At 44.0% G+C, this 12,658-nt stretch overlaps 1 protein-coding gene and 1 long non-coding RNA gene across 2 annotated transcripts in view; one reads left to right on the forward strand and one right to left on the reverse strand.

Moving 5' to 3' along the window:
• LOC125639339 (uncharacterized) overlaps positions 1 to 11,220 on the reverse strand; it is a 26,207-nt gene extending 14,987 nt beyond the window's left edge. The window contains exon 1 of the long non-coding RNA XR_007357464.2: positions 11,007 to 11,220. This is a non-coding gene — a long non-coding RNA (uncharacterized LOC125639339). The remainder of the gene's footprint in view (positions 1 to 11,006) is intronic.
• Positions 11,167 to 12,658, forward strand: part of PPIF (peptidylprolyl isomerase F) — a 17,005-nt gene continuing 15,513 nt past the window's right edge. The window contains exon 1 of the mRNA XM_048856154.2: positions 11,167 to 11,400. Coding sequence (XP_048712111.1) covers positions 11,233 to 11,400 — 168 coding nt within the window. The 5' untranslated portion in view covers positions 11,167 to 11,232. The remainder of the gene's footprint in view (positions 11,401 to 12,658) is intronic.

The raw sequence follows: 12,658 nt of genomic DNA on the forward strand, positions 1-12,658 counted from the left end.
TGAATGTTAGTAAGGGGGCAACAGTCCCCTTACATATACATTCTTCTTAGTGAGCCTCTCTTTAAACATACACACAGACCCTGTGCTAGCCTCACACAGTTCCTGCTTGGCAAACAGAGAAGGTGGTTACCAATTCTATGGAAGATTTCTTCCCTCCAGGTCTGGTCTCCTCAGCCCTCTGGTCTGTCTCGGATTCCCTCGAGGCAAGGCTTTGGCTACCTGGAAACCCCTCAGGCTCACAGTCCTTCTCGAGCCCAAGGAGCAGAGTTTTGGCTACTCTGCCGAGCAGTGTTGCTTCTTTAAGTGTTAATTAAGGAATTCCCAACAGTAATTTAATTCGCTTGATTTTTATCCTCTTTTTTCCTCAAAGGAGTCACATGTCCTACAAGCATGCCCAGTGGGCGTGTGGCTACTCATTTTTACCTAATTAATACTTTAGGAGGAGACTGCAGAATGGTACCAACTGAACATTACCCCACATTCACTCCCTTATCAATCATTCACTTCAGCCCCCTGCGTGATGTCTTTCAACGGGGTCGAGATGCCCCGGTCAGCCTATAGTCCACTCAGGATGTTCCACACGTGTTGCTTGCTTTCAAGTGGACATATTTGCTGACCCAAAGATCCGTATTGATCATATACGCAGCATGGAGCCAGTCAGTTTCACCTCCGCCATCTGCCTGATCCTAAGAGAAGGATTCTGCTTCCAGAATCCTCTTTTGGAGTTCAGTCATGTCAAGCCATGTTCTGACCATTCATTCAGTATGGCCACATCAATTCGGCACCATGCCAACAGGGGTTACATAACCACACATGGTTATACTTTGTTATTCACGTGACCTATTCATACAAGACATTCTATAGCCCTTCTACTAAGAGTCTTTACTGTTACATAAGTAGTTTCCATGTATTTTCATTTTATTCAGTAATAGAAAGAAAATAATTATAGGTGTACTATGTGTGCTTTAGAGTTATGACTCCAGCTGAACAGATAACATAAAAAAGTTCTATAATTAGGGGGCAGGAGTCTTATCTATATAACTTCATAAAAATAGCAGATGAAAAAACTGTTCTCAAATAAGTCCATTCTACAAATAATGACAAATATTTTGATGCATTGCATGGTACAAACAAGCTCATACTGTGGTATGACTATAGATTTTGCTTTAACTGGACAGAAAGAAGTATGGGAAAATGGACAAAATATATTACCTGGGGCTAAATATTTCTCAACCTTTCCAAAACAGTACTATTTTCAGTACGTAGTTGCATTATAGATTGTATTTAGAAGCTAGCTGCCAATTTTGGCCAACATTAAACTATGTTTTTATGAGTTATGGCCCTTTGTGTGATTTTTATGATTTTTTCAGACTTGGTGCTCAATAATGTTTAAACATTAAGTGATAAAGAAAAACTGCATCATTTCATCCATCTTGGTGATAACCACCACACATATGCCTAACATGTGGCAACAATTAAAAAATTTTTGCTGATGAGTTACATCTTAGTGTCAAAAATGGGTCTGGGGTGGTAGACTAAGTCCAAATGGTGTGTGGGCCAATTACTGTATATAATAGCTGTTGGGGCTAGCACCCAGAACCTCTCATAACCCGACCTGATGCCGCCTGCAAGCATCTGCTGTGTTTCTAGTAAGGGAGGTGACAAATCTGAGGAACTGTCCCAGTCTGAGGTATCAATAGAGGAGGTTTTGGAGCAAACTGATAAATTGAACAATAAAATCACCAGGACCAGATGGTATTCATCCAAGAGTTCTAACAGAACTCAAATATGATATTTCAGAACGACTAACTGTGGTCTGTAACCTATCACTTAAATCAGCTTCTGTACCAGATGACTGGCTAATGTGATGTCAATTTTAAACAAAGGCTCCAGAGGCAATCTGGGAAATTGCAGGCTGGTAAATCTAACAGCAGTAACAGGCAAATTGGTTGAAACCATAATAAAGAACAGAATTATCAGCCACTTGGATGAACATGATTTGTTAGGGAAGAGTCAACACAGCTTTTGTAAAGGGAAATCATGCCTCACCCATCAGTTAGAATTCTCTGAGGGGGGTCAACAAACATGTGGACAAGAGTGATCCAGTGGATATAGTGTACTTGGCCTTTCAGAAAGCCTTTGACAAGGTCCCATTCAAAAGGCGCTTAGGCAAACTGAGCAATCATAGAGTAAGAGAAAGTCCTCTCATGGATCAGTAACTTGTTAAAACATATGAAGCAAAGGAGAGGAATAAATACTCAATTTTCAGTGTGGAGAGAGGTGAATAGCACGGTCCCACGAGGATCAGTGCTGTTTAACATATTCAGAATTGATCTGAAAAAAGGAGAAAACAGTGGGGTAGCAAAGGCAGATACAAAATTACTCATAAGAACAAAAGAATGGCCCTACTGGGTCAGACCAAAGGGTCATCTAGCCCAGTATCCTGTCTTACAACAGTGGCCAGTGCCAGGTTCCCCAGAAGGAATGAACAGAACAGGTAATCATCAAGTGATCCATCCCCTGTCACTCATTCCCAGCTTCTGGCAAACAGAGGCTAGGGACACCATTCCTGCCCATCCTGGCTAACAGCCATTGATGGACCTATCCTCCAAGAATCTATCTAGTTCTTTTTTGAACCCTGTTATGGTCTTGGCCTTCACAACATCCACTGGCAAGGAGTTCCACAAGTTGACTGTACGTCATGTGAAGAAATACTTCCTTTTATTTGTTTTAAACTTGCTGCCTATTAATTTCATTTGGTGACCCCTAGTTCTTGTGTTATGAGAAGTAGTAAACAACACTTCCTTATCTACACCGGTCATGATTTTATAGACCTCAATCATACCTTCATTAGCTGTCTCTTTTCCAAGCTGAAAAGTCCCAGTCTTATTAATTTCTCCTCAGACGGAAGCCGTTCCATACCCCTAATCATTTTTGTTGCCCTTTTCTGAACCTTTTCCAATTCCAATATATCTTTTTGACGTGGGACGACCACATCTGCACACAGTATTCAAGATGTGGGCGTACCATGGATTTATGTAGAGGCAACATGATATTTTCTGTCCGATTATCTATTCCTTTCTTAATTATTCTGAGCATTCTGTTTGCTTTTTTGACTGCTGCTGCACACTGAGTGGATGTTTTCAGAGAACTATCCACAATGACTCCAAGATCTCTTTCTTGAATGGTAACAGCTAATTTAGAACCCATCATTTTATATGTATAGTTGGGATTATGCTTTCCAATGTACATTACTTTGCATTTATTTAAATGTCATCTGCTATTTTGTTGCCCAGTCACCTAGTTTTGAGAGATCCTTTTGTAGCTCTTTGCAGTCTCCCTGGGTCTTAACTATCTTTTTAGTAATTTTGTATCATCTGCAAATTTTGCCACCTCACTGTTTATCCCTTTTTCCAGATCATTTATGAATATGTTGAATATGAGTGGTCCCAGAACAGACCGCTGGGGGACACCACTATTTACCTCTCTCCATTCTGAAAACTGACCATTTTATTCCTACCCTTTGTTTCCTATCTTTTAACCAGTTACCAGTCTATGAAAGCACCTTCCCTCTTATCCTGTGACAGCTTACTTTGCGTAAGAGCCTTTGGTGAGGGACCTTGTCAAAGACTTTCTGAAAATCTAAGTAAACTCTATCCACTGGATCCCCTTGGTCCACATGCTTGTTGACTCCCTCAAACAATTCTAGTAGATTGGTGAGGCATGATTTCCCTTTACTAAAACCATGTTGACTCTTCCTCAACAAATTATGTTCATCTATATGTCTGACAATATTGTTCTTTATTGTAGTTTCAACCAGTTTGCCCTGTACTGAGGTCAGGCTTACAGGCCTATAATTTAAAACTTGGCGTCACATTAGCTATCCTCCAGTCATCTGGTACATAAGCTGATTTAAATAATAGGTTACAGACTACAGTTAGTAGTTCTGCAATTTCACATTTGAGTTCCTTCAGAACTCTTGGGTGAATACCATTGGGTCCTAGTGACTTATTACAGTTTAATTTATCAATTTGTTCCAAAACCTCCTTCTCAATCTGGGACAGTTCCTCAGATCTGTCACCTAAAAAGAATGGCTCAGGTTTGGGAATCTCCCTCACATCCTCAGCCGTGAAGACCGATGTAAAGAATTCATTTAGTTTCTCCGCAATGGCCTTATCGTCCTTGAGTGCTCCTTTCGCACCTCGATCATCCAATGGCCCCACTGGTTGTTTAGCAGGCTTCCTGCTTCTGATGTACTTAAAAAAAAATTGCTATTACTTTTTGAGTCTTTGGCTAACCGTTCCTCAAATTCTTTTTTGGCCTTCTAATTGTATTTTTACACTTCATTTGCCAGTGTTTATGCTCCTTTCTATTTTCCTCACTAGGATTTAACTTCCACTTTTTAAAGGATGCCTTTTTGCCTCTCATTCCTTCTTTTACTTTGTTGTTTAGCCAAGGTGGCTTTTTTTTTTGGTTCTCTTACTATGTTTTTAAATTTGGGATATACATTTAAGTTGAGCCTCTATTATGGTGTCTTTAAAAAGTTTCCATGCAGCTTGCAGAGATTTCACTTTTGGCACTGTACCCTTTAATTTCTGTTTAAATAACCTCCTCATTTTTGTGTGGTTCCCCTCTCTGAAATTAAATGCTACAATGTTGGGCCGCTGTGGTGTTTTTCCTGCCACAGGGCTATTAAATTGACTATATTCACCTATATATTAAATTTAATATATTCACCTACATTTAATATATTCAGCTATGTTCACCTTTTGGACCAGATCCTGTGTTCCACTTAGGGCTAGATCAAGAATTGCCTCTCCTCTGGTGGGTTCCAGGACCAGCTGCTCCAAGAAGCAGTCATTTAAGTTGTCAAGAAACTTTATCTCTGCATCTGATCCTGAGGTGACACGTACCCAGTTACTATGGGGATAACTGAAATCCCCCATTATTATTATTGAGTTTTTTATTTTAATAGCCTCTCTAATGTTCCTGAGCATTTCACAGTCACTATCCATCATCCTGGTCAGGTGGCCGGTAATATATCCCAACTGCTATATTCTTATTATTAGAGCATGGAATTTCTATCCCTGGAGATTCTGTGGTACAGTTTGATTCATTTACTTCTCCACTTTCTTTCATATATAATGCCACTCCCCCACCAGCACAACCTCCTTCTGATATATTTTGTACCCTGGTATTACTGTATCCCATTGATTATCCTCATTCCACCAAGTTTCTGTGATGCTTATTATATCAATATTCTCATTTAATATGAGGCACTCTAATTTACCCATTTAGACTTCTAGCGTTGGTATATAAGCACTTGAAAAACTTGTCTCCTTTTAGCTGTCTGCCATTACATGATGTAATTGAATGGGACTCTTTTTTATTTGCCCATTTCTCATCAGACCCCGCCTGTATTTTAAGATTTTCCATCCTCTTGTCCTCACTAGAACATAGAGATTCTCCATTAATAGATCCTCCCCTAAGGGATATCTCTGACCAAACCATGTGGTCCTCCACACCTATCAGCTTTCCCCCAGCCCTTAGTTTAAAAATTGCTCTATGACCTTTTTAATGCTCTACGACCTTTTTACTTAAGATAGTAAAGTCCAAGGCAGACTGTGAAGATTACAAAGGGATCTCACAAAACTGGGTGACTGGACAACAAAAGGACAGCAAAAGTTGGCAGCAGGTATGTTAGCCGATGGCCAAGGATGTTTGGTGAGGTGCCAGCTATGCCCGTTTATACCATCCGTGACTTTAACCGCTAGGACGCACTGTCCCTTCGCGGCGGGCAGCCCGGGCTAGGCTGACGGATGCCCCAAGGTCCTAACCACCCGTGACTTTAACTGCTAGAGCTCAGAGCTCCTTCGCAGCGGGCAGTCAATACTGACTGACAGGTGCCCCAATGGCAGCACTAAGAGCCTCTCCACACCCGTGACTTTAACTGCTAGAGCTCAGAGCTCCTTCGCAGCGGGCAGCCAGGATTGACTGACAGGTGCCCCAAGAGTTTGCCCCGTGGAGGCGGCACAACTCAACGCTAGGCTCTTAGTACTCTCACCTAATGGCCAGGCTTTAGAGCCAAAATGGCTGAGGTTCTTTAATTGTGTTGGCTGCTTTACAGTAAACCAGAGAAAACAAGTCAGGCTTATGCACAAATGGTTACCAAAATTTATTAAGCTAGATTCTAATCATGTGGTTACAAAATTGCTAGTGCCTACTTATTTAAATGTAGAGATGTTACACACACAAACAAGTTACAAAACTGAAGCCACAATCCCAAAGAAAGAAAACAAAGTATAGAGCTCTATTTCAAAATATGTGTACACTAAAGATAGGAGATCAGGTGTGGGTGCTTCTTACCCTCCTTGCATCTCTCGATTCCAGCGGTGCCAAGCCAGGATCGGTCACTCAATTCCGCGGAAAGACGAATAAGGGACAAGGCTTAGGGACCCTCTTAGCCGCAGAAGCCTTGGGAGGCTGTCACTTATCTGACCAGCAGATAGATAGTGAAAAGCACTCCAAAAATCATGGTGCTGTAGGTCCCCTACTTATACCTCTGTACTCCTTTATTCTCTTTCTCCTTTCTTATGCCAAATTGAGGCTGGTCTGTCTGGGTGACGCCAGCTTTCGCAAGAGTAGTTTACACTTGCAAAGGAGAGAAACAATAAGTTTCGACTACTGGACATTTCTTTTATCAGGGTAAATATTTTCCCACCTAGGATGTTGGTGTGTGTGCATCACGCTATTTAGTAGGGGCTAAGAGCCATGTCTGTCACAGGGCCTCTGCCTGCTGTGAGCTTAATCGTTGTATCTGCTCCCAGAGGCACATTGTAGCAGCACACCTGTGCTTTCACAGCTTCAAAGGCTGTGCTGGAATATATGTTAAGTGCCCTGTTCCGGCTTCCTCCTGTGTTTCCAGCAATGCTGGTCTGAGAGGGTGGGGGCTGGCTGTCTGGCTACAAGGTATCAAGTGGAGTCCCCAATGGGTAGGTCCTGGGGCCGGTTTTATTCAACTTCTTTATTAATGATCTGGATGTTGGGATGAATTGTACCCTCAGCAAGTTCACGGATGACACTAAGCTCGGGGGAGAGGTAGATACGCTGGGGTAGGGATAGGGTCCAGTGTGACCTAGACAAATTGGAGGACTGGACTAAAAGAAATCTGATGAGGTTCAACAAGGACAAGTGCAGACTTGTGCACTTAGGAAGGAAGAATCCCATACACCGCTACAGGCTGGGGACCAATTGGCTCAGCAGCAGTTCTGCAGAAAAGGACCTGGGGATTACAGTGGATAAGAAGCTGGATTTGAGTCAGCAGTGTGCCCTTGTTGCCAAGAAGGCTAACAGCATATTGGGCTGCATTAGTAGGAGCACTGCCAGCAGATTGAGGGAAGTGATTATTCCCCTCCTTTCGGCACTGGTGAGGCCACACCTGGAGTATTGTGTCCAGTTTTGGTTCCCGCACTACAGAAGGGATGTGGACAAATTGGAGAAAGTCCAGCGGTGGGCAACGGAAATTATTAGGGGGCTGGGGCACATGACTTACCAGGAGAGGCTGAGGGAATCGGGGTCATTTAGTCTGCAGAAGAGAAGAGTGAGGGAGGATTTGATAGCGGCCTTCAACTACCTGAAGGGGGGTTCAAAAGAGGATGGAGTTAGGCTGTTCTCAGTGGTGGCAGATGACAGAACAAGAAGCAATGGTCTCAAGTTGAAGTGAGTGAGGTCTAGGTTGGATATTAGGAAACACTATTTCACTAGGAGGGTGGTGAAGCACTGGAATTGGGTTACCTAGGAAGGTGGTGGAATCTCCATCCTTAGGTTTTTAAGGCCTGGCTTGACAAAGCCCTGGCTAGAATGATTTAGTTGGTGTTGGTCCTGCTTTGAACAGGGGATTGGACTAGATGACTTCCTGAGGTCTCTTCTAACCCTAATATTCTATGATTCTATGACAGATGAAATTCAGTGATGATAAAGGCAAAGTGATGCACATTGGAAAGGGATAGATAAGAAAAGAGAAAATATCATAATGCTACTACATGGTACGACCATATCTGGAATACTGCATGCACTTCTGGTCGCCCCCTCACAAAAAAGATATATTAGAAATGGAAATGATACAGAGATGGAAAAAATGATTTAGGGTATGGAATGGCTTCAATCGGAAAAGAGATTAAACACACTGGGCCTGTTCTGCTTAGAAAAGAAATGAATGAGGGGGGATATGACAGAGGTCTATAAAATCATGAATTGTGTGGAGAAAATGAACAAGGAAGTGCTGTTTACCCCTTTACATAACATAAGAACCAGGGGTCACCCCATGAAATTAATAGGCAGCAGGTTTAAAACAAACAAAAGACAGTACTTATTCACACAACACACAGTCAACCTGTGGAACTCCTTGCCAGGGGATGCTCTGATGGTCAACACTATAAAATGGTCAGGGACGCAGTCCCATGATCTGGGTGTCCCTAAGCTTCTGACTGTCACTTGATAATTGACCTGTTCTTTTCATTCTCTTTGAAGCATCTGGTATTGGCCACTACTGGAAGACAGGATATTGGGCTAGAAGGAAAAATTGGTCTAGCCCAGTATGGCTTGTCTTATGGAGGATGAATATGGAGTTTACTTACCTGCCATTGCATCAGGAAGTCAACTGTTGACTTAGCATACAACACTGCATTTGACTCAATTCACTCTGGTGCCCCTTCACTTACTTTACATTATATGATGGTATCTGGGAATACATGCCTTGAAGAAATGGGCAGTGAACCAGGGACAAATTTGACCTAATGTGCTCAAGTCCATAGAGAATTTCTCATAATCCTTCATAGTTTTATACTGTATCCTTGCCATTTATCCCATAGTTATCTTTTTCTTCAGAGTGACTTTGGAAGAAACTTTGTTGCCAGCTTTTTGAAAATTCAGGTACATTATGTCAATCAAGTCATCTTTAGCGGTTACTTTATTAATTATTTCAGAGAACTTTAGCAGGTCTGAGAATTACTGTTTCCCTTATGGAAACTGCACTGCAATGTTTTTAAAAAACAGAAAAAGAAAGCAGGGGAATGATTTACTAGAGACTGCATGCTGCTACCAGTGAGAATTATTGGAAATGTTGCCTTTGATTTCAACAGAGTACAACAAAGTCCCAAGAGGGCTTGTAGTAGCAGGAGATTTTGAAAATTTTGGCAAATGAACAGAATATGGAAACTCAATGGGAATAATTCTAAAATAATGGCTGAAATTTGCTTAAAAAAAGTTAGTAATGTGTTAATAAATATTGTTGAACTAAATTTTACTAATTTAGGGTGAGGAACTGCAACTAAGCTGCCAGACGGTGGCTTTTTGTTATTTTGTAAACTGTTAATCTTACTAAACAGAAACACAACTTTCCTTTATAAACCAGCAGAACCTGGAGCACCACGACATGGTATAATGACATACTGTATCATTGTAATAGTCTCTCAGGTAACAACAGGAAACTACATAGGATTAGGAAAGCACTTTAGTATCCTGGGCACCTGTGGAGCCTTCTGGATATCTGCGATGTCACGGTCACATCACACACCTGTGTGTGACTGTTTTACTTATTTCTATTTATAAATACCATTTCATAATAGGTAATAATATGTTCCAGTCAATGCATTTCTAAAGGGTTGCTGTACAGCATCGGTAGCTAATTACTTTTCTTCTCTGACCTTGTGACTCATCACACTACCCAATGCATGTGGTAATAACCTATTTAATTGCATTTCACATCTTAGTGCTCCAAGTGTGTGTCTTATCCAATGGTTGTTCTGGGACTCGTGAAATTAGTTGATGGCTTCTCTTTAGCTCCCAGAGGGTAGATTGCCAACTCTCTCAAAATCCACTTTCACCCTTGTGCATAGGCTCAGAAGGAGTACCCTGTCTTTGAGATGGTCATTGCATGTCAAAGTTAAAGCACCTCCTGGGGCAGTTTACAAAAATAAATAAATAAATAAATAAATAAATAGCTGAGTGCCTACCCCACTTTTGAGCACACTAAAAGTAATTATTATTATAAACATATTGGTCAGCTAAACTAGTTTAGGCCCTGACCCTGCATGCTGGTGGGCTGTCAATTGCAGAATTGGGGTTTTAGTTGGCAGAGTATATTCATTCCCTTCTTAACACTTAATGGTGATGACTATTCAGTTTTGTGAACTAATAAGATGAATCGCCCTTCTAAAAGTTTTTGTACCTCTAAGTGGCAACTCTTAAGAATGTAGTTATGTATTTATGTTAAGAAATTAAACATCTCCTGTGATCATGACAGAAATGGTCAAGAAAGAGGTGCACGGCAATGAGAATCAGGCCCTAAATTTCAGTTTGGCAATGTCCCTTTATGTGGAAACCAGCCAGAAACGCAACCTATTTTGAACACTTTAAGTGGTGCTGGTGCTCTTTCCGGAGGTGAATTATGGTTGGTTTATGGTCCTGAGTTCTACTCCCAGTTCTGACATATTCTTTGTTCCAAAACACTGATGGTCTCAGCCTGAGGTTCTTAAACTTTTTTTTTTATAGCATGACCCAGGCCTCACTACCTAGACTGTCTCATCGCAGCCGCCTTTCCTATTCACAAAGGTCTAATGCAGTGGCAACTCCAGCACTTGCTTCCATAGAAAAGTAGCATTCGGAAAGTATTTAATGTGTTTTTAACTGTCTGAGGTGATTTCACAGCTGGAAAGATGGAGGCAGACGTGGGCAGCACCATGGCACCCGCCAGCCTGCTGCAGCCCCCTGTGTGGGAACCTCAGCTCTAAACCGTTGCGTTGTCAAGTCTGAAGGATGCTGTATTCCTTACTAGCGCAGGGTCTCAGGGGTGTGGGTAGGGTAGGGCTATTGGTCAGGCTGGGGGCCGGGCCAGCCGGTGCTGAGGCAGCAAAGCAAAGGCGGTCACAGTGTTTTTTTCCCTGCCCTTCAGCCCAGCTCCCCCGGCTGCCCATCTCTCCCTGGCTCCCCTCAAACCCTTTTCCTACCTGCTTCTTCCTGCATCCGCCTCCCGGCAGCACGTGCCTGGGCCGGGCCCTCTCACCTGGCCGCCTCCTCCCGGCGCTTTCCGCTTCCAGGGGCGCTGCGGAGGCTCCCGGCGGAGGCCATAAAAAGCGCTGCAGCGGCGGCAGCCCCGCAGTGTTTGGCGGCCCCGCCCGCCCCCTTTCGCCGCGCAGAGAGCCGGCCGCGTGCGCCCTGCTCCGCCGCGCCAGCATGTCCGCGCTGAGCTCCGCCCGCCGCCTGCTCCTGCTGCGCCCGCCGCGGCTCGCCTGCCCGCGGGCTGTCTGGAGCCGGGGCTGCAGCAGCGCCAGCCCGCCCAACCCGCTAGTCTACCTGGACGTGGGAGCCGACAACCAGCCCCTGGGGCGCGTCGTGTTGGAGGTAGCCGCCCCCTGGGGTCCCCTGTTCCCGGCCGGCGAGGCTCTGCTGGCCCCAGGCCGGGAGTCAGCCGGAGCAGCCCCGAGCCAGGCTCCTGCAGCGGGCTGGGGCGGTGCGCAGGGTGAGGGAGACCGCGGCTGGGGTGATGGTGGCCGAAGCAGCCTGGGAATCCAGAGAGTCGCGGGGGGGGGGGGTTCCTGGCTTTGCCACTGGCTGGCGGTGTGACCTTGGGCGAGTTCCGGCTGCTCCCTGAGCGCGCCGCCCTCGCTGCGCCTGGCCAAGGAGCTCAGAAGGGGCACGGGGGCAGCTGTGGAAAGCCCTTTGGCAATCGGGATTCAGTGAGGATTGTTATCGGGAAATAGTGCTTGCTCCAGATCTGAACCACCTGGATCGTACCGAGCTGCTGCAGGAATATTTGCCTTATAAATAGCCATCTAAAAACTCTTCCCAACCGCCTTTGAAATCTCCAGGCCTGTGTCTCGCACGCACAAGGAGAGTGTGTGGTAGGGACATTGTCGAGTATCAAATTATGCAACAGGACAGTCCCCATCACTGCCCTTTAGAGATCACTGGCAGACTGAGTTCTTATTATTTACTTTGCACCCACCAAGGTCACACAGTAAGTCCGGCCAGAGCTGGGAATGCATCCCAGATATCCTGACTCCCAGTCCTGTGCCTTAATTGCTAGACCATGCATCCTTTCAATATAATATGTCCCCTCCAGTCCCCTTTCCCACTGCTGAATGCCTTTTTTAGGTAGTGACAGAAGGAACTCTAGGAGGAATTGGTTTCATGTTTAGTGTATGAAGTGGCTGAGACAAAGCTGGGTATCCAGACTTATTTGTATGTTGATTTACTCTAAATTGATGATGTGGTGGAAAAAAAGTCCTGTCCTAGAGGAAATGAGTGCCTGGTTTTGAAAGTGACACAGGCAAGGTCAGGACTGGCAGAGGAGCAGACTTTACCACATGAGTAGAACTGTCATTTACCAAGGGAGAGCAGCAAAATGTAATGAACAGGAAATGTTACTGAGTAGGGGATTGCAAGTGTACACTCCCTAGCCAAACTCAAACAGCAAAACCCTCAGCTGGTGTTGGTTGGGTACATATTGAGCACTCAAAGAACTGTTGCTTTGTCTTCAGGAACTCCGCTATGAAAGTACATAAATACTGATACAATGGAGTAGTTAAGACTGTGTAATTCTCCTTTGTAGAATCACTCAAACTACTGAAATTCAAGCTGTACAGTTTTAGTAACTTCC

Source organism: Caretta caretta, chromosome 7 (genome assembly GCF_965140235.1).
Source record: "Caretta caretta isolate rCarCar2 chromosome 7, rCarCar1.hap1, whole genome shotgun sequence".
Taxonomy (NCBI): Eukaryota; Metazoa; Chordata; order Testudines; family Cheloniidae; genus Caretta; species Caretta caretta.